Source organism: Coregonus lavaretus, assembly GCF_964263955.1.
Source record: "Coregonus lavaretus genome assembly, chromosome: 32".
Classification (NCBI taxonomy): domain Eukaryota; kingdom Metazoa; phylum Chordata; class Actinopteri; order Salmoniformes; family Salmonidae; genus Coregonus; species Coregonus lavaretus.
This window is the reverse complement of record NC_140019.1, coordinates 19,685,884-19,706,954: the sequence shown is the minus strand read 5'-3', so window position 1 is coordinate 19,706,954 and position 21,071 is coordinate 19,685,884. Positions and strand designations below refer to the sequence as shown.

Here is a 21,071-nt window from a genome sequence, read left to right as displayed (position 1 = left end):
ATAAATACATGTATATTTACAAAGGCAGTTCTTTCCAAAAGCACTGCAGAATGTGGTGTAGAAAAAAACAGGACAGAGGGAGAGAAAGCAATCCAGGGCTTGTCTGTCTTGTACCAACGAACCAAGAGTTAGCAGATACTAGTCATATTTGGTAAGTCTTTTAGTCCCGTAATTCGGATATATTACAATGCAGGAGGGAGAGACCTCTAGGTTGAGGGCACCATATCCTTTATATACGGTTCTCTGTTTAAGTATGTAGCCCAGTAGACTAAATTGAAGCTGCTAAACAGGACCGGGAACATAATCCTTGAAATCCTATCGATTTTACTCACACTGTTGAAAGTCTTCTTTGGGTCCGCTTTGCCACCCACCTTGCCAACCGCCATGTTGGGGTCAGCAGCGCCGCCCTTGGCGATGGTGGACAACCCAGAGTCCTTGTTGATGTTGGGCGCGTAGTTGGCCACCGCCACGGCGTATGCGTTGTTCTTCGTCATGGCGGAGGCCTTCTCTTTTTTCTGTGGAAGGAGCCAAAGTTAATAGTTAGTAGCTAGCAGTCGTCAGACGGACCTGTCACTTCCGGGCAGCATGTGTTCCAGACAGTCCTGGATGATTAATGCACCCTGGGGAGGGTCTTGATAATAATGAATGGGATCTGGGATAGGGTAATGCATCAATCTAAATGCATAGAAGTGGTAGAATGAAGGCCAGCCAGGCCTCCGATTTGCTGTCAGGCACCACATTGTCAACAGGAATTACTGTCACTGCTCAGTCTGTCATTCATCCACTTGGCTATTTACAATTTTAAACATGTTTGCGAGGTCAAAATGAGTATTTTATATATTCCCTATTTCTTTTGTTACAGAGGTAATGTTGCTTTCCATTCTACCGTCCTAGCCACTGTCATATTGTCGGTCAGTGGTAAATGGTTAGTGATTCTAGGGGCAAAAGCTACAGTGTATTTGCATTTTCTTTTATTACTTTGAATGAGCCCTGCAGTATCCACTATATTTCAATATACTACATGTAACTGCCAAAATAAAGGAAACGCCAACAGAAAGTGCCAAAATAGGGCGTTGGGCCATCACGAGCCAGAAAAGCTTCAATGCACCTTGACATACAGTAGATTCTACAAGTATCTGGAACTCTATTGGAGAGATGCGACACCATTCTTCCACGAGAAATTCCATCAATTGGTGTTTTGTTGATGGTGGTGGAAAAAGCTGTCTCAGGCGCTGCTCCAGAATCTCCCATAAGTGTTCAATTGGGTTGAGATCTGGTGACAGACGGCCATGGCATATGGTTTACATTGTTTTATGCTCATCAAAACTTTTTGTGACCACTTGTGCCCTGTGGATGGGGGCATTGTCATCCTATGGGGCATAGCCCAAAATAATTCCAAAATAATGGCCTGCCCAGCATTTTTATACATGACCCTAAGCATGATGGGATGTTAATTGCTTAATTACACTGAACAAAAATATAAACGCAACATGAGCTGAAATAAGATTCCAAAGATTTTCCATACGCACAAAATACTTATTTATCCCATTAATGTTTTTTACACATTTGTTTACATCCCTGTCACTGAGCATTTCTCCTTTGCCAAGATAATCCATCCACCTGACAGGTGTGGCATATCAAGAAGCTGGTTAAACAGCATGATCATTACACCGGTGCACCTTGTGCTGGGGAAAATAAAAGGCCACTCCGAAATGTGCAGTTTGGTTACACAACACAATGCAACAAATGTCTCAAGTTTTGAGGGAGTGTGCAATTGGCAGCTGACTGCAGGAATGTCCACCATAGCTGTTGCCAGAGAATTTAATGTTCATTTCTCTACCATAAGCCACCTCCAACATTGTTTTAGAGAAGTTGGCAGTATGTCCAACCGGACTCACAACCGCAGACCACGTGTAACCACGCCAGCCCAGGACCTCTACATCCAGCTTCTTCACCCGTGGGATCATCTGAGACCAGCCACCCAGACAGCTGATGAAACCGGGGGTTTGCACAACCGAATAATTTCTGCACAAACTGTCGGTAACCAACTCAGGAAAGCTCATCTGCTTGCTCGTTGACCTCACCAAGGTCTTGACCTGACTGCAGTTCGGCGTAGTAACCGACTTCATTGGGCAAATGTTCACCTTCGATAGCCACCGGTATGCTGGAGAAGTGTGCTCTTCACGGATTAATCCCGGTTTCAACAGTACCGGGCAGATGGAAGAAGGCGTTGGGTGGGCGAGCGGTTTGCTGATGTCAACATTGTGAACAGTGCCCATGGTGGCGGTGGGGTTATTGTATGGGCAAAATTGAATTTTATCGATGGCAATTTGAATGCACAGAGATACCGTGACGAGATCGTGAGGCCCATTGTCGTGCCATTCATCCGCCGCCAACACCTCATGTTTCAGCATGATAATGCACGGCCCCATGTCGAAAGGATCTGTACACAATTCCTGGAAGCTGAAAATGTCCCAGTTCTTCCATGGCCTGCATACTCACCAGACATGTCACCCATTGAGCATGTTTGGGATACTAGTGTACGACAGCGTGTTCCAGTTCCCTCCAATATCTAGCAACTTCACATAGCCATTGAAGTGGAGTGGGACAACATTCCACAGGCCACAATCAATAGTCTGATCAACTCTATGCGAAGGAGATGTGTCGCGCTGCATGAGGCAAATTGTGGTCACACTTGATACTGACTGGTTTTCTGATCCATGCCCCTACCTTGTTTTTGATTTATGCATCTGTTGGTCACAGATACCTACAGTTGAAGTCGGAAGTTTACATGCACCTTAGCCAAATACATTTCAACTCAGTTTTTCACAATTCATGACATTTAATCCTAGTAAAAATTCCCTGTCTTAGGTCAGTTAGGATCACCACTTTATTTTAAGAATGTGAAATGTCATAATAATAGTAGAGAGAATGATTTATTTCAGCTTTTATTTATTTCATCACATTCCCAGTGGGCCAGAAGTTTACATACACTCAATTAGCATTTGGTAGCATTGCGTTTAAATTGTTTAACTTGGGTCAAACGTTTCGGGTAGCCTTCCACAAGCTTCCCACAATAAGTTGGGTGAATTTTGGCCCATTCCTCCTGACAGAGCTGGTGTAACTGAGTCAGGTTTGTAGGCCTCCTTGCTCGCACATGCTTTTTCAGTTCTGCCCACACATTTTCTATAGGATTGAGGTCAGGGCTTTGTGATGGCCACTCCAATACCTTGAATTTGTTGTCCTTAAACCATTTTGTCACAACTTTGGAAGTATGCTTGGGGTCATTGTCCATTTGGAAGACCAATTTTTGACCAAGCTTTAACTTCCTGACTGATGTCTTGAGATGTTGCTTCAATATATCCACATAATTTTCCTTCCTCCACCAGTCCCTCCTGCAGCAAAGCACCCACACAGCATGATGCTGCCACCCCCGTGTTTCACTTTTGGGATGGTGTTCTTCTGCTTGCAAGCTACCCCCTTTTTCCTCCAAACATAACGATGGTCATTATGGCCAAACAGTTCTATTTTTGTTTCATCAGACCAGAGGACATTTCTCCTAAAAGTAAGATCTTTGTCCCCATGTGCAGTTGCAAACCGTAGTCTTGCTTTTTTATGGCGGTTTTGGAGCAGTGGCTTCTTCCTTGCTGAGCGGCCTTTCAGGTTATGTCGATATAGGACTCGTTTTACTGTGGATATAGATACTTTTGTACCGGTTTCCTCCAGCATCTTCACAAGGTCCTTTGCTGTTGTTCTGGGATTGATTTGCACTTTTCGCACCAAAGTACGTTCATCTCTAGGAGACAAAACACGTCTCCTTCCTGAGTGGTATGACGGCTGCGTGGTCCCATGGTGTTTATACTTGCGTACTATTGTTTGTACAGATAAACGTGGTACCTTCAGGCGTTTGGAAATTGCTCCCAAGGATGAACCAGACTTGAACCAGGTCTACAAAACCCAAGGATGAACCAGGTCTACAATTTTTTCTCTGAGGTCTTGGCTGATTTCTTTTGATTTTCCCATGTCAAGCAAAGAGGCACTGAGTTTGAAGGTAGGCCTTGAAATACATCCACAGGTACACCTCCAATTGACTCAAATTATGTCAATTAGCCTATCAGAAGCTTCTAAAGCCATGACATCATTTTCTGGCATTTTCCAAGCTGTTTAAATGCACGGTCAAACTTCTGACCCACTGGAATTGTGATACAGTGAATTATAAGTGAAATAATCTGTCTGTAAACAATTGTTGGAAAAATTACTTGTGTCATGCACAAAGTAGATGTACTAACCGACTTGCCAAAACCATAGTTTGTTAAAAAGAAATTTCTGGAGTGGTTGAATAATGAGTGTCACTACTTCCGCCGAGGCTGCCCCCCCTCCTGGTTCGGGCAGGCTTCGGCGTTCGTCGTCACCGGAGTACTAGCTACTGCCGATCCCATTCTCATCACTCCACTTGTCATGTCTTGTCAATCACACACACCTGGTGCTCATTCTCCTAATTAGTATGTGTATAAGTGTTCCCTCTGTTCCCCTTGTCTTTGTGAGTGATTGTTTGTTGTGAGAGCGTGTAGCTCGGTTGAGCTACTATTCACTGTGTTTATGCCAAGGTGGATGTTTTCCCTTGTAATAGTTTAGTTTGATGCTTTGGGAGTTTGATTGATGTAAATGGAATAAACTCTGGACTTCGGTATTTTACCTCCTGCGCCTGACTCCTTCATTCACACCTCGTCACAACGAGTTTTAATGACTACAACCTAAGTGTATGTAAACTTCCGACTTCAACTGTATCTGTATTCCCAGTCATGTGAAATCCATATAATTTATTTAAATTGACTGATTTCCTTTACAGTGGGGAAAAAAAGTATTTAGTCAGCCACCAATTGTGCAAGTTCTCCCACTTAAAAAGATGAGAGAAGCCTGTAATTTTCATCATAGGTACACATCAAATATAACAGACAAAATGAGGAAAAAAAATCCAGAAAATCACATTGTAGGATTTTTTATGAATTTATTTGCAAATTATGGTGGAAAATAAGTATTTGGTCAATAACAAAAGTTTCTCAATACTTTGTTATATACCCTTTGTTGGCAATGACACAGGTCAAACGTTTTCTGTAAGTCTTCACAAGGTTTTCACACACTGTTGCTGGTATTTTGGCCCATTCCTCCATGCAGATCTCCTCTAGAACAGTGATGTTTTGGGGCTGTCGCTGGGCAACACGGACTTTCAACTCCCTCCAAAGATTTTCTATGGGGTTGAGATCTGGAGACTGGCTAGGCCACTCCAGGACCTTGAAATGCTTCTTACGAAGCCACTCCTTCGTTGCCCGGGCGGTGTGTTTGGGATCATTGTCATGCTGAAAGACCCAGCCACGTTTCATCTTCAATGCCCTTGCTGATGGAAGGAGGTTTTCACTCAAAATCTCACGATACATGGCCCCATTCATTATTTCCTTTACACGGATCAGTCGTCCTGGTCCCTTTGCAGAAAAACAGCCCCAAAGCATGATGTTTCCACCCCCATGCTTCACAGTAGGTATGGTGTTCTTTGAATGCAACTCAGCATTCTTTGTCCTCCAAACACGACGAGTTGAGTTTTTACCAAAAAGTTCTATTTTGGTTTCATCTGACCATATGACATTCTCCCAATCCTCTTCTGGATCATCCAAATGAACTCTAGCAAACTACAGACGGGCCTGGACATGTACTGGCTTAAGCAGGGGGACACGTCTGGCACTGCAGGATTTGAGTCCCTGGCGGCGTAGTGTGTTACTGATGGTAGGCTTTGTTACTTTGGTCCCAGCTCTCAGCAGGTCATTCACTAGGTCCCCCCGTGTGGTTCTGGGATTTTTGAGATCTTGGGAGATTATCAGTGGTCTTGTATGTCTTCCATTTCCTAATAATTGCTCCCACAGTTGATTTATTCAAACCAAGCTGCTTACCTATTGCAGATGCAGTCTTCCCAGCCTGGTGCAGGTCTACAATTTTGTTTCTGGTGTCCTTTGACAGCTCTTTGGTCTTGGCCATAGTGGAGTTTGGAGTGTGACTGTTTGAGGTTGTGGACAGGTGTCTTTTATACTGATAACAAGTTCAAACAGGTGCCATTAATACAGGTAACGAGTGGAGGACAGAGGAGCCTCTTAAAGAAGTTACAGGTCTGTGAGAGCCAGAAATCTTGCTTGTTTGTAAGTGACCAAATACTTATTTTCCACCATAATTTGCAAATAAATTCATAAAAAATCCTAAAATGTGATTTTCTGGATTTTTTTTCTCTCATTTTGTCTGTCATAGTTGACGTGTACCTATGATGAAAATTACAGACCTCTCTCATCTTTTTAAGTGGGAGAACTTGCACAATTGGTGGCTGACTAAATACTTTTTCCCCCACTGTATATGAACTGTAATTCAGTAACATCTTTGAAATTGTTGCATGTTTATGTTTTTGTTCAGTGTAGTTCAGGAATGCCAAGAGTGTGCAAAGCTGTCATCAAGTCATAGGGTGGCTACTTTGAAGAATATAAAATATAAAATATATTTTGATTTGTTTAACACTTTTTTGGTCACTACATGATTCCATAAATGTTATTTCATAGTTTTGATGTCTTCACTAGTATTCTACAATGTAGAATATAGTACAAATAAAGAAAAACCCTTGAGGTGTGTCCAAACTTTTGACTGGTACTGTATATATTTTTTGTTGCTAATGTATTGAAAATGTAATACAGAAATATCTCATTTATATAAGTATTCACACCCCTGATTCAATATTTCTGGGTAAGTCTCTAAGCGCTTTCCAGACCTGGATTGTGCAACATCTGCCCATTTATTATTTTCAAAATTCTTCAAGCTCTGTCAAATTGGTTGTTGATCATCGCTAGACAACCATTTTCAGGTCTTGCTGTAGATTTAAGTCAAAACTGTAACTCGGCCACTCAGGAACATTCACTGTCTTATTGGTAAGCAAATCCATTGTAGATTTGGCCTTGTGTTTTAGGTTATTGTCCTGCAGAAAGGTGAATTCATCTTCCAGTGTCTGGTGGAAAGCAGACTGAACCAGGTTTTCCTCTAGGATTTTGCCTGTGCTTAGCTCCATTCTATTATTATTTTTATCCGGAAAAACCTCCCGTCCTTAACGATTACAAGCATACCCATAACATGAGGTAGCTCAGTTGGTAAAGCATGGCGTTTGCAACGCCAGGGTTGTGGGTTCGATTCCCACGGGGGGCCAGTATGAAAAATAAAAAAAGAATAATGTATGCACTAACTGTAAGTCGCTCTGGATAAGAGCGTCTGCTAAATGACGTAAATGTAAAATGAATGATGCAGCCACCACTTTGCTTGAAAATATAGAGAGTGGTACTCTGTAATGTGTTGTATTGGATTTGCCTCGAATATAACACTTTGCTTTGCCAAATTTTTTTGCAGTATTACCTTAGTGCTTTGTTGAAAGCAGGATGCATGTTTTGTAATATTTTTTATTCTATACAGGCTTCCTTCTGTTCACTCTGTCAATTAGGTTAGTTTTGTGGAGTAACTACAGTGTTGTTGATCCGTCCTCAGTTTTCTCCTATCACAGCCATTAAACTCTGTAACTGTCTTAAAGTCAACATTGACCTCATGGTGAAATCCCTGAGCGGTTTCCTTCCTCTCCGGCGACTGAGTTAGGAAGGACGCCTGTATCTTTGCAGTGACTGGGTGTATTGAAACACTCTCCAAAGTATAATGAATAACTTCACCATGCTCAAAGGGATATTCGTACTATTACCCAACTACCAATAGGTGCCCTTCTTTGCGAGGCATTGGAGAACCTCCCTGGTCTTTGTGGTTGAATCTGTGTTTAAAATTCATTACTCGACTGAGGGACCTTACAGATAATGGAATATATGGGGTACAGAGATGAGGTAGTCATTCAAAAATGTTAAACACTATTATTGCACACAGAGTGAGTCCATGCAATTTATTATGTGACTTGTTAAGCACATTTTTACTTTTACTCTTTAACTTATTTAGGCTTGCCATAACAAAGGGGTTGAATAATTATTGACTCAAGACTTTTCAGCTTTTTATTTGTAATTCATTTGTAAATATGTCTAAATGTATTTCCACTTTGACATTATGGGGTATTACGTGTAGGCCAGTGACAAAAAAATCTAAATGGAATCCATTTTAAATTCAGGCTGTAACACAACAACATGTGGAAAAAGTAAAGGGATGTGAATACTTTCTGAAGGCACTGTATGTATACATTCATACATACAGTGCCTTGCAAAAATATTCATCCCCCTTTTGTTGCATTACAACGTGTAATTTAAATTGATTTTTATTTGGATTTCATGTAATGGACATACACAAAATAGTCTAAATTGGTGAAGTGAAATGAAAAGAATTCAAACAAATAAATAACAGAAAAGTGGTGCGTACATATGTATTCAACCCCTTTGCTATGAAGACCCTAAATAAGATCTGGTGCAACCAATTACCTTCAGAAGTCACATAGTTTAGTTAGTTAAATAAAGTCCACCTGTGTGCAATCTAAGTGGCACATGATCTGTCACATGTTCTCAGTATATATACAGCTGTTCTGAAAGGCCCCAGAGTCTGCAACACCACTAAGCAAGGGGCACCACCAAGCAAGCGGCACCATGAAGACCAAGGAGCTCTCCAAACAGGTCAGGGACAAAGTTGTGGAAAAGTACAGATCAGGGTTGGGTTATAAAAAAATATCCGAAACTTTGAACATCCCACGGAGCACCATTAAATTATTATTATAAAAAAATGGAAAGAATATGGCACCACAACAAACCTGCCAAGAGAGGGCTGCCCACCAAAACTCACGGACCAGGCAAAGAGGGCATTAATCAGAGAGGCAACAAAGAGACCAAAGATAACCCTGAAGGAGCTGCAAAGCTCCACAGCGGAGATTGGAGCATCTGTCCATAGGACCACTTTAAGCCGTACACTCCACAGAGCTGGGCTTTACAGAAGAGTGGCCAGAAAAAAGCCATTACCTAAAGAAAAAAATAAGCAAACACGTTTGGTGTTCGCCAAAAGGCATGTGGGAGACTCCCCAAACATATGGAAGAAGGTACTCTGGTCAGATGAGACTAAAATTGAGCTTTTTGGCCATCAAGGAAAACGCTATGTCTGGCGCAAACCCAACACCTCTCATCACCCCGATGTTTTTCATCGGCAGGGACTGGGAAACTGGTCAGAATTGAAGGAATGATGGATGGCGCTAAATACTGGGAAATTCTTGAGGGAAACCTGTTTAAGTCTTCCAGAGATTTGAGACTGGGCAGAGGTTCACCTTCCAGCAGAACAATGACCCTAAGCATACTGCAAAAGCAACACTTGAGTGGTTTAAGGGGAAACATTTAAATGTCTTGGAATGGCCTAGTCAAAGCCCAGACCTCAATAGTTATGCACACTCAAGTTTTCTGTTTTTTTTGGTCTTATTTCTTGTTTGTTTCACCAAAAAATATATTTTGCGTCTTCAAAGTGGTAGGCATGTTGTGTAAATCAAATGATACAAACCCCTAAAAAATCAATTTTAATTCCAGGTTGTAAGGCAGCAAAATAGGAAAAATGCCAAGGGGGGTGAATACTTTCGCAAGCCACTGTATGCACATGGTCTTCCAGCTCCAGTATTGCCTGTGGCTGTCGAACAGGGAACGACCTGAATGCTGATGCAAACACAACACATGCTGAGGCCCTCTGGTTGAAAGTCATATGGAAATGAGTTGGCCACTTTCAAAACAAACAGATCACCATGGACTATCTCTGAAAATGTTGCCTGTCTTGCAATCGGAGGGGGTTATTCTTCCATTACCTTGTCATTCACAATGGTCTTCCCATCCCAGGCCCAGCCGCGCTTTGTGAAGTAGTTGACGGTGGCAAACTCAATGAGGGCGGAGAAGACAAAGGCGTAGCAGACAGCGATGAACCAGTCCATGGCCGTGGCGTAGGCCACCTTGGGGAGGGAGTTACGAGCACTTATACTCAGGGTGGTCATTGTCAGGACAGTGGTTACACCTGGGGAACAGCAAACAGTTTGTTTCAGCTTGGTCAGTTTCCTTTGATTATAATTCAATTATTTTAAGTACCTTATCTACAGATACCATGTACAGCCAAATAATTACATTCTGGTTAGCAAAGTAGTGTAGGTGTATTATAATGACACGGTACAGCACCAACTTAATGTGAAGTGTTACTGTTTTATGTAACTTAGGAGAATGCATGACTTAACATGTACCAACATATGCTTTACTGTAACATAAAAGCAAGATGACATTTAGGATGCTCCAGTGTTACAGGAAAAGCCTGGGGAGCAACTTGAAGACTCCGTCCAGAACTTGGCTTGGTCAAGGAGCTGAACTTTCTCTTACCCTATACCTTATCCTGCACTTTCATCAGGCAGACTTCTTTCAGGTTAAACTCTGTAGTTAGTTATTATGGTTGACCTATAAAGGTGTGTTGCAAGAAGTAAACAGTAAAGTCGTAAATACAAATAATAATCATGTCCCCAGTACAGAACCCTGGGGAATACCATATTTAAACTAGGAAGTAATTAGAGAGATCATTATCCAGCTGGTGCTGTATCTAGCTCAACTGTCAAATCAAATCAAATGTTATTTGTCAAATGCTTGGTAAACAACAGGTGTATACTAACAGTGAAATGCGTTACGGGTCATTTCCCAACAATGTGTTATAGGCTCTAGGTCATCAATAATTTACATTACAATTAGGGATGTGACAAATTGAATAATTTTCTTAATGTTTAAACTGCAAAAAAAAAAAAAAGTTTTCCATTAAAACTATACAAAAAATTATACAAATTCACAATGCGGATGGTCTACATCGCGCTTCCTGCTGAGAGAGAACATTTCATCTATGCTGCTACTGCGTTTCGAGAGAGAGGTGCATTTAGCTTGTTGTTGTTGTTGTTATTGTTGTTGTCCAATCACAAGTCATCAAACCAGCACTAGACTACAGTCACAGAACTAGAGCCTCCCTGTGGCAAGTTTATTAGGAGATATCTAATTAATACAATTTCGTTTTAATTTCTATTTCATCTTTACAGTAATTGTAATAATTTTCGGATATCATCTCTTCAGTTTGTGTTGGAAAGAGAAGGGTTAATACTGAATAGAAAAAATTATCCAATCAGGATATTCTTTGGTGGTCTCTGGGTAGAAAAATCGAGCTAGCTAAGCCAGCCATTGGCTAGGCCTCCAGAAGCTGGACATGAGGCTCTGCCGTTCAACTGTATAAGAGCAGAATTTTGGAGTGACAGTGGAATGAACCAATCACATTTTGACTTGCAATGGGTGGGACCATTTTTTTTAAAGTGACGTGTCTAGGCCTCACTACTGAGAGTGCAAGAGGTAATGAATTAATAATACCGAATAACAGGCTGATAAACAGCCAATACAGTAGGTGGCGGCAATACACTAATAGGTTGTAGTCTGCCATAAAACCTTGACGAAGAAGAAGAAGAAGAAGCGGGTGCACGATAATGTTTTTTTTTTTTTTTTGTATTGTTATGATTTCATGGGGCCCACTGGATGCTGTGTGTGACTGCTGCCGCCTGACTATCAGCCGTGTCTATGTGTTTGACCAAAACTGGCTCTCCTTCAGCACCATGGAGTGCACAGGTATTACGGTCGCTGTCCTTTCAACACCATGAGCCTGTCACCTTTGATAGTGGTGTTGGCTACCATAGGTGGTGTAAAAAGTGCATTATTTTATGCTGTGTGTCACATATTATGTCCAGGTTCTGTCTGTGTGTGTGGGAGCCCAAAGCGCAGCCAGGCCTGTTTGATTAATTCATAATGCCATCAAAAAGTATTGCTCCTCCTTCACTACAGCCAGAATGGTCCGAATACAGGAGATATAATGTCGGGCGCATTAAGTGATGCTATGTTTTCTGTTATTTTCTAGATTGTTTAGTTTGATACAACGTATTGGAAGATTTTTGGTCCCTCTGAAGGCCTAGGTCCTAGAGTCACGGTTCACCACTGGGTTTGATGCAGTCAAGACAGGTACTATGTAATCAGATGAGATGATAAATAACTAGCAATAAGTTAACCTACCAGCGCAAGTCAACTTGGTTGCCATCTCTCTCCCCCTCCCTGCTCCCCTCCTCACTCACATTTGAGCTGCTGCTCTGCTTCGAGCCTCTCACTCTCCCTCATGCATTACAGCTCCGGTTAATAAAGTAGATAAACGTTATAGCATTGTTGCGTTAGGTATTTGTTAAAAAAAAATATTCCCTTTATGATGGTAATCGGGACCTGTTAGTGGTAGTAGCTTTGAATAAAAGCGTCTGCTAAATGGCATTTATTATTATTATTATTATTATTATTATTATATTATTTAGTGTTGTGATAACTGCACTGTGATTTCTATTTTGTGAAGAAAAAAACGTATTAATGTTTAAACGTTAACACTCCTAATTGAAACATATGGTGCATTTGTTTTCTTTTGGGCATAAGTAAAATACCATGTCTTCTACCTGAACAGTGCCCTTGTATGTCAATGGTGACATTGATCGATGACACAAAATATATCAAAATAAAAAAGCATACCTTTCTCAAATCTTTTTTCATGCCACATTTGCTCATGATGTTTTGATTTGAGGGCTGTATGAAAACATTGTGACTCTCCATTGAAGTTCAGCTTTGCTCAGATTTTCCATTTTTATGAGTGGGAGGGGGAAAAAAGTCTCTGCAAATAAGAGATTCGACTGTATTTACTGACAGAGTATTTTTAGAACTACGGTCCAGAATAAGTGCTTTGAATTTCTTTAACCAAGTTTTTTTCTTAAACATTGATTCGCTGCCCACTTCTCCGAGGGTAAACTATCTGTGGCACTGAAATAATGAGGAGACTTAAAGGGACACAGAAAATAATAAACCGACTAACTCCCCTTTTCAGAGCAAACCTAATCATATCTAGAAATGGCCTGATCCTTTAAAGCTGGTTACACAGCTATGGCCCATTTCTACCGTGAACACATCAGGATGCTGTTGTCGGTGCATACGCACTAACATACACACTAACATACACTATTGAGGGTGTTAGTGTGTATGCCAGGCTAGCACAGCCTCCCTTCAGTATTACCAAATCAATCTACCAGACTTCTTTACCCCATGGAACTGTTTAAAAAAAAAGAAGTAATTATTCCAAAAGCCACATTATTTGTATGTTTGTCTTAAGCAGACAACATATTCATCATACAGTAACTGCCAAAAGGAACCAATTTTTTCACTAGTTGGAGTTATGTGGCTCCAGGGGTTTAACTGCCATCTCACTGATTCTACAGCTCCAGGGGTTTAACTGCCATCTCACTGATTCTACAGCTCCAGGGGTTTAACTGCCATCTCACTGATTCTACAGCTCCAGGGGTTTAACTGCCATCTCACTGATTCTACAGCTCCAGGGGTTTAACTGCCATCTCACTGATTCTACAGCTCCAGGGGTTTAACTGCCATCTCACTGATTCTACAGCTCCAGGGGTTTAACTGCCATCTCACTGATTCTACAGCTCCAGGGGTTTAACTGCCATCTCACTGATTCTACAGCTCCAGGGGTTTAACTGCCATCTTAAGTCAAAAGTTACTTGCTCAGCTTACATGAGTCATTCAGAGGTTATTCATACCAATACAAAAAAATGGTTGTTGACTTTATTTTGTGATGTACTTCTCCTTTACGTGATATACTGTGTTTATCATGTGAATGGTAATCATCTCTGCAGTGATATGACTGCTGTGTCATGGCTCACATCAACACCATCATCCCGGAAACCCTAGACCCACTCCAATTTGCATACCACCCCAACAGATCCACAGATGACGCAATCTCAATTGCACTCCACACTGCCCTTTCCCACCTGGACAAAAGGAACACCTATGTGAGAATGCTGTTCATTGACTACAGCTCAGCGTTCAACACCATAGTGCCCACAAAGCTCATCACTAAGCTAAGGACCCTGGGAATAAACACCTCCCTCTGCAACTGGTTCCTGGACTTCCTGACGAGCCGCCCCCAGGTGGTAAGGGTAGGTAACAACACATCTGCCACACTAATCCTCAACACGGGGGCCCCTCAGGGGTGCATGCTTAGTCCCCTCCTGTACTCCCTGTTCACCCACGACTGCGTGGCAAAGCACGACTCCAACACCATCATTAAGTTTGTTGACGACACAACGGTGGTAGGCCTGGTCACCGACAACGATGAGACAGCCTATAGGGAGGACAAATGTTAGGGCGTACGGCCCAGGACATCACTGGGGCCAAGCTTCCTGCCATCCAGGACCTCTATAGTAGGCAGTGTCAGAGGAAGGCCCAAAAAATTGTCAAAGACTCCAGTCACCCAAGTCATACTGTTCTCTCTGTTACCGCACAGCAAGCGGTACCAGAGCGCCAAGTCTAGGTCCATAAGGCTCTTTAACAGCCTACCCCCAAGCCATAAGACTGCTGAACAATTAATGAAATGGCCACCCCGACTATTTGCTAACTGGCCACTATTCTGTCACAGATGCAGGGCTAAGCCAAAGTAAGACAGGGAGGGAGAGAGAGAGAGAGACACGGTAAGAGGAGGAGAAGAAGATGGTGGGAGAAAACAAGAGATATGGATAGAGCAAAAGGGTTACACATTCATCAACTCAAACTGTTGTGCATATCTCCCTTTGACATCACTGTAGGATAAGGAGCCCCATACTCACCAAACACAGTCCTAGCTGGCACGGACTCTCTGTTCAGCCAGAAGGACACTTGGGAGAGGATGACGGTCATGATGCATGGTAGATAAGTCTGGATCACAAAGTAGCCAATCTTCCGCTTCAAATGGAAATGTGCCGTCATGACAGTGTATTCGCCTGTAGAGAAAAAGAGCGCTTTATTAATTTATACTGCCCCAACTACAGTGCCACTCTTCGAAGGATAGCATTATTTATTTACATACGATTCTATGAGTTTTACCAGTTCATATGCGAATTCATAATAATACGGATGTGGATGCTTTGGGTTGGATATGCAATATTCAAACAATTATGCACTTTTCAGAGTTCAAACAATAAGCCTATTGAATAAAGCTTTTCACATTGTAATTGTATAACCGCAATGCAAAACTGAACCGCTAACGAGGAAATGTTATTATGCCAATGCCGCAGCAGCATGCATGACTTGTAATGGGAGAATATCTAAAAGAGAACGCAAGATTGAGAAAAGAAAGATGTTTACCCATAGCAACAGAACAGAGAAATATATCTAATTTGCTTTGATTCTGCAATGAGGACCTTGATACTGCAACTTGGCAGAAGGAAACTCCTTTTCAGCAGACTGTAGAGAGGGAATTTTTCCTGCCTAATCCCAAAATATTTAGTATTCCCTGTTATTCGAGAGCACATGCAGTATTGCCTGCTTTCGCCCCATTTAGAGGGAGTCTTAATGCTCCCTCACTCTCTTGTTTTCACACACACACACACGTTATGTTCTTCTATCCTCGTGGGGACCTAAAATATATTTCCATTCAAAATCCTATTTTCCCTAACCCTAAACCTAACCCTTACCATAAACTTAACCCGTAACCCTAACCCCTTACTCTAATTCTAAGCCTAACCCTAATTGTAACCCTAACCCTAAACCTAACCCCTAAGTTTAAAATAACCTTTGTCCTCATGGGGCCATGGGAAATGATGTCTCTCTGTTGTGGATGGGGGGGAGAATCTGCGAGACGTGGTGGAATTTACTCCAGAGAAGCTTACGTGTGCTTCCCTGCAAGCGGGAAGACTGTAATTACAGGATGAAGATGATAATCTGTCACGATCGTCTTGACGAGAAGGAGTAGACCAAGGCGCAGCGTGTGAAACGAACATGACTTTAATTAGTTAAAGCACAAGTACAAACAAAACACGATCGTGAAGTCCACAGTAACACTGACTGAACACGGAACAAAAACCCACAACCCCAAGGTGAAAACAGACAGTATAACGAGCCAACAGCTGACACTCGTTACCTCTGATTGGGAGTCACTCATTCAAACAAAGAAATACAACCACATAGAACAACCCAACCAAACAGAACACCACGAAACGAACACACCCTGGCTCAACATACAAAGTCCCGGAGCCAGAGCGTGACAGTACCCCCCCCTAAAGGCGCGGACTGTGACCGCGCCTCAAAACCCCAAACAGGGGAGGGCTGGGTGGGCATTTCTCCTCGGAGGCGGCTCCGGCTCCGGGCTTGACCACCACCCTTCCACCATCCCCCCGTAGCGCCCCCGGTCCGGTCTGACCCCGCTGGCTGGATCTGGACCGGACATAGACGGAGCGGATTGCTCAAACTCCGTAGTGGAGTAGCTGACCTGATCAGGCACCGGACTGACGACGCGCACCCCTGGCTTGGCGCGTGAGGCAGGCACGGACCGGACCTGGCTGACGATACGCACCCTTGGCTTGGTGCGTGGAGCCGGAACGGACCTCACCAGGCTGACGACTCGCATCCTTGGCTTGGTGCGAGTAGCAGGAATGGGCTGAACCAGGCTGACGACTCGCACCCCTGGCTTGGTGCGAGTGGCAGGAACGGGCTGGACCAGGCTGACGACTCGCACCCCTGGCTTGGTGCGAGTGGCAGGAACGGGCTGGACCAGGCTGACGACTCGCACCCCTGGCTTGGTGCGAGTGGCAGGAACGGGCTGGACCAGGCTGACGACGCACCCCGTAGGCTTGGTGCGTGGAGCAGGGACAGGCCGGGCTGGGCTGACGACGCACACCGTAGACTTGGTGCGTGGAGCAGGAACAGGCCGGGCAGGGCTGTCGACGCACACCGTAGGTTTGGTGCGTGGAGCAGGAACAGGCCGGGCCGGGCTGACGACGCACCCCGTAGACTTGGTGCGAGGAGCAGGAACGGGCCGGGCAGGGCTGTCGACGCACACCGTAGACTTGGTGCGAGGAGCAGGAACGGGCCGGGCAGGGCTGTCGACGCACACCGTAGACTTGGTGCGTGGAGCAGGAACAGGCCGGGCCGGGCTGACGACGCACCCCGTAGACTTGGTGCGAGGAGCAGGAACGGGCCGGGCAGGGCTGTCGACGCACACCGTAGACTTGGTGCGTGGAGCAGGAACAGGCCGGGCAGGGCTGTCGACGCACACCGTAGACTTGGTGCGAGGAGCAGGAACGGGCCGGGCAGGGCTGGCGACGCACACCGTAGGTTTGATGCGTGGAGCAGGGACAGGCCGGGCAGGGCTGTCGACGCACACCGTAGGCTTGGTGCGAGAGGCAGGAACAGGCCGGACCGGGCTGGAGACGCGCACCGTCCATTTGGTGCGAGGGGCCGTAACAGGCCGGACCGTACTGGGAACACACACCACTGGCTTTAAACGGGGATCAGGAACGGGCCGGACCGGACTGGCAATCCACCTCAGTCCCTCTCGCCGTGCCTCTACGACTTCCTTCCCTCCTCTCGCCAATGGATCCCGTAACCCGGTGGCCTTCTCTCCTCTTCTCCTATTTTGCCCTGTGGCAGCCTCCTGCTGCCCAGTCGCCCATGCCGTGTGCCCCCCCCTAAAAAATTCTTGGGGGTGCCTCTCGTCCGTCCGACGATGGCACTGCTGACGCCGCTGCTCCTCTCTCGCCAGGGCCTTGATCCTACCCCAAGGTCCCTTGCCCCCGAGCATGTCCTCCCAGGACCACACTTTGCCCACCTGGGCCATCGCCAGCCTCTCCATCTCCTTTCCTGGCGCTTCCTCCCATGACCAGGCTGCCTGCTCCTGGACACGCTGCTTGGTCGTTGTATGGTGGGTTTTTCTGTCAAGATCGTCTTGACGAGAAGGAGTAGACCAAGGCGCAGCGTGTTAAAACGAACATGACTTTAATTAGTTAAAGCACAAGTACAAACAAAACACGATCGTGAAGTCCACAGTAACACTGACTGAACACGGAACAAAAACCCACAACCCCAAGGTGAAAACAGACAGTATAAATATGGCTCCCAATCAGAGACAACGAGCCAACAGCTGACACTCGTTACCTCTGATTGGGAGTCACTCATTCAAACAAAGAAATACAACCACATAGAACAACCCAACCAAACAGAACACCACGAAACGAACACACCCTGGCTCAACATACAAAGTCCCGGAGCCAGAGCGTGACATAATCACTCCACAGACACCGACATAACAGATATAAGGTCCTCTCCCGCCACTGCAATCAAGTGGCTCAGACACCAAAATATGAAGAAAAAAAAAGCATTTACTTATTGTGCTGCCTTGGATGTAACCCTCCTGTCTCAGCCAGGGTTGGGAGGGCTAGAGATGGATCTCACCCTTCACCCCTGGCTGAAGATGGAGAGCACAGATTGGGCTGTTGCTCTCCTGTCCAGGGGTGAGTGGAGGTGTGTGGCCCTCACTACCTGGCCTCTGCTTGGGCAGAACACACAGCAGCACAGCAGAATACTAAGATCCTGGAACAACAAGGAGGGGAGACACTGGAGATACTAATCTCACCCTCCAATCCTGGTGGTGGCCTGGAGATGGTGATGGTGAGGAACTCTCCACTGTTCTAAAGCGGCAGATGGGAGGTGGCTAGCCTGCCCTCCCCTATAGCTTGTTAAATCAGCCACATTTGATGGGGAATGGAGTAGACCAGGGGAAGGATGCCTCCCCAGCAGATGAGCAATGCACTCTCATTCCAGAAGGAGGCAGGAGACAGGGCAGCTCATACATACTCCTCTGTGGGTGCAAATGAAGATGGAGAGCCTGGTTCTAGATAGCTTCATCCTGCTGTCGGCACTGATGACGCCTGCACACCCTCATTTGAGATGCTAATGTCCAATGCATCTGATAGAATCTAGGCCAATCATTTGATTTCACATTCACTTTAGTCCTCTGAGGAGGTTGACATTTATTGGGATTAATCTTGTCCTGGAGGCAGAGCGATTTCCACTAAATGGGCCAGCTGCAAAGTCAAAATTGTCTATATATCGTAATAAAAATATGAAAACAAAAATTAGCTTTTTGTGCTTTAATTTAAGGTTAGTGTTAGGATTAATGTTAGCAGGGTGGTTAGGTTTAAAATCAGATTTTATTACTTTGTGGCTGTGCCAGCTAGTGACTGCCCTTCCGAGCTGCCTCCAGTACATGAGTCATCCCAATAAATGTCAACCTGCTTCCTCTGATAAAGGACAGAGGGAAGCATGGGCTACAGTGCCTATGTAGGACTGCTGCCATTGACCCAGAGGTGAGGGGGATAAAGACATAAATAGATAAAGATGAACTGTCAAAAAGGCTTGAATACACTTGATTGGTTAGAAAACAAACACACTATATTTCCATTAAAGGTCCAATGCAGCCTTTAAAAAAAAAAAATATCAATATCAAATCATTTCTGGGTAACAGTTAAGTACCTTTACTGTGATTTGTTTTCAATAAAAATTGTGAAAAATAAACAAAAATAGCTTCTTAGCAAATAATATTGCTAGGACTGTCTGGGAGACAGTTGGTAGAGCATGGCGTTTGCAACGCCAGGGTTGTGGGTTCAATTCTGGGAGACAGTTGGTAGAGCATGGCATTTGCAACGCCAGGGTTGTGGGTTCAATACCCACGGGGGGCCAGTGTGAAAAAAATAAAAATAATGTATGCACTCACTAACTGTAAGTCGCTCTGGATAAGAGCGTCTGCTAAATGACTAAAATGTAAATGTAATGTAAATGGTCTGAATCGGGAGGGGAAAACTGAAAACGAGCTGTTATTGGCAGAGGTTTGGAACTCTCTTATTGGTCTATTAACCAAAACAGGCTGACATTTCTGACTTTCGTTTCAAACAGCTCTTACACTAAAAGGGCATTATCATAATTTTCACAGTATTATTCCAACCTCATAGTGTAGAAATATATATAAAACACAGAAAAATCACGTTTTTGAATGCCCTGGGCCTTTAATTCATGAACATTTACAAATATTTCCTTCTACTGCTAATGTTATTTTGTCATTTCCTGTCCACACATTTGCTTTGGAGAACCCCCCCCCCCCCTATTCTCTCTGAGTCAATAAAAATATAACAAAATGAAGTGATTTGCTAAAATTATTTTGCTGATGTCCCTCGCACTCAAGCCTCAGAGTACAGTCAGCCGTGCCAAATGACCTAGTTTACCACCACGGTTGACTACACATTGACACAGTACTAATGAATGATTAATTTAAAGTCAGACAATCAGCAAATCTGTAGCGGGAAAGTACAACAAATTGATTTTCTAGCGAAGGGTCTCCTCCGTATTTCACTTGGAAAACGTTCCTAGTGGCACTTGGGCCCAGGAATTAAATATTTTACGCACTGCACTTTCAGACTAGTAGCATCTCAGCTAGAACATTTGGTTCGTTGAAAGTTGTGGGAAGGTACGTTTTTGGTTTCCCATTGGTTCTGGGAACGAAGCCATACGTTTTCTGACTAGTAAAACAACATTTTTTAAAAAGTTCTGAGAACGGAAGTGAACATTTTGCCTGTTCTGGGAATGTTTATTTTTAGGTTTCAGAGAGTTTCTGAGAAAGTTTTACTCTGGTTCCTTGAAAGTTTTCCTGGGAGGTTTTATTAACGATCTGAAAATGCTCTGAGGTTTTTGAATAACTTCCTTAAAACATTTACTGAATGTTTCAATTAGACTTAACACTGCTACTGTAGCTTATTTTGGGTTAACTTTTTTGAACACCAAGCACAGATAGGACACATGGAAATTAATTTCCTTAGGCATTAATCATGTGACACGGCATCAGTGAGATTCAAACCTATAATCTTCTGTTCTCGATCCATGGAATTAGTCCATTGCCCCGCCAGGGTGGAGCTAGCATGCCATGTTTTTTTTAAACTCATACAAAGCTGTTAATTTTAGTCTATTCAAACAGACCCCATTTCAAAGGAAACAAGCACTCATTAAGATCAGGTGTGGCCAATTAGTGGGCGCGGCCAACACACCTGAACACACTTAACAAGATAGAGGATAGAGAGTTTTGTTGATGCTGAGAACAAAATGTATATGTTTTTAAATAACATTTTTTTAAACGTTCTCTGAATGTTA

At 43.8% G+C, this 21,071-nt stretch overlaps 1 protein-coding gene across 1 annotated transcript in view; it reads right to left on the bottom strand.

Annotated features, from left to right (window-relative positions):
• Positions 1 to 206: 206 nt before the first annotated feature.
• Positions 207 to 21,071, bottom strand: part of LOC311107770 (gamma-aminobutyric acid receptor subunit alpha-2-like) — a gene marked incomplete at both ends in the record, with an annotated part of 46,886 nt that continues 26,021 nt past the window's right edge. Inside the window, 3 exons of the mRNA XM_084150301.1 lie at positions 207 to 515; positions 9,830 to 10,032; positions 14,726 to 14,878. Coding sequence (XP_084006427.1) covers positions 207 to 515; positions 9,830 to 10,032; positions 14,726 to 14,878 — 665 coding nt within the window. The remainder of the gene's footprint in view (positions 516 to 9,829; positions 10,033 to 14,725; positions 14,879 to 21,071) is intronic.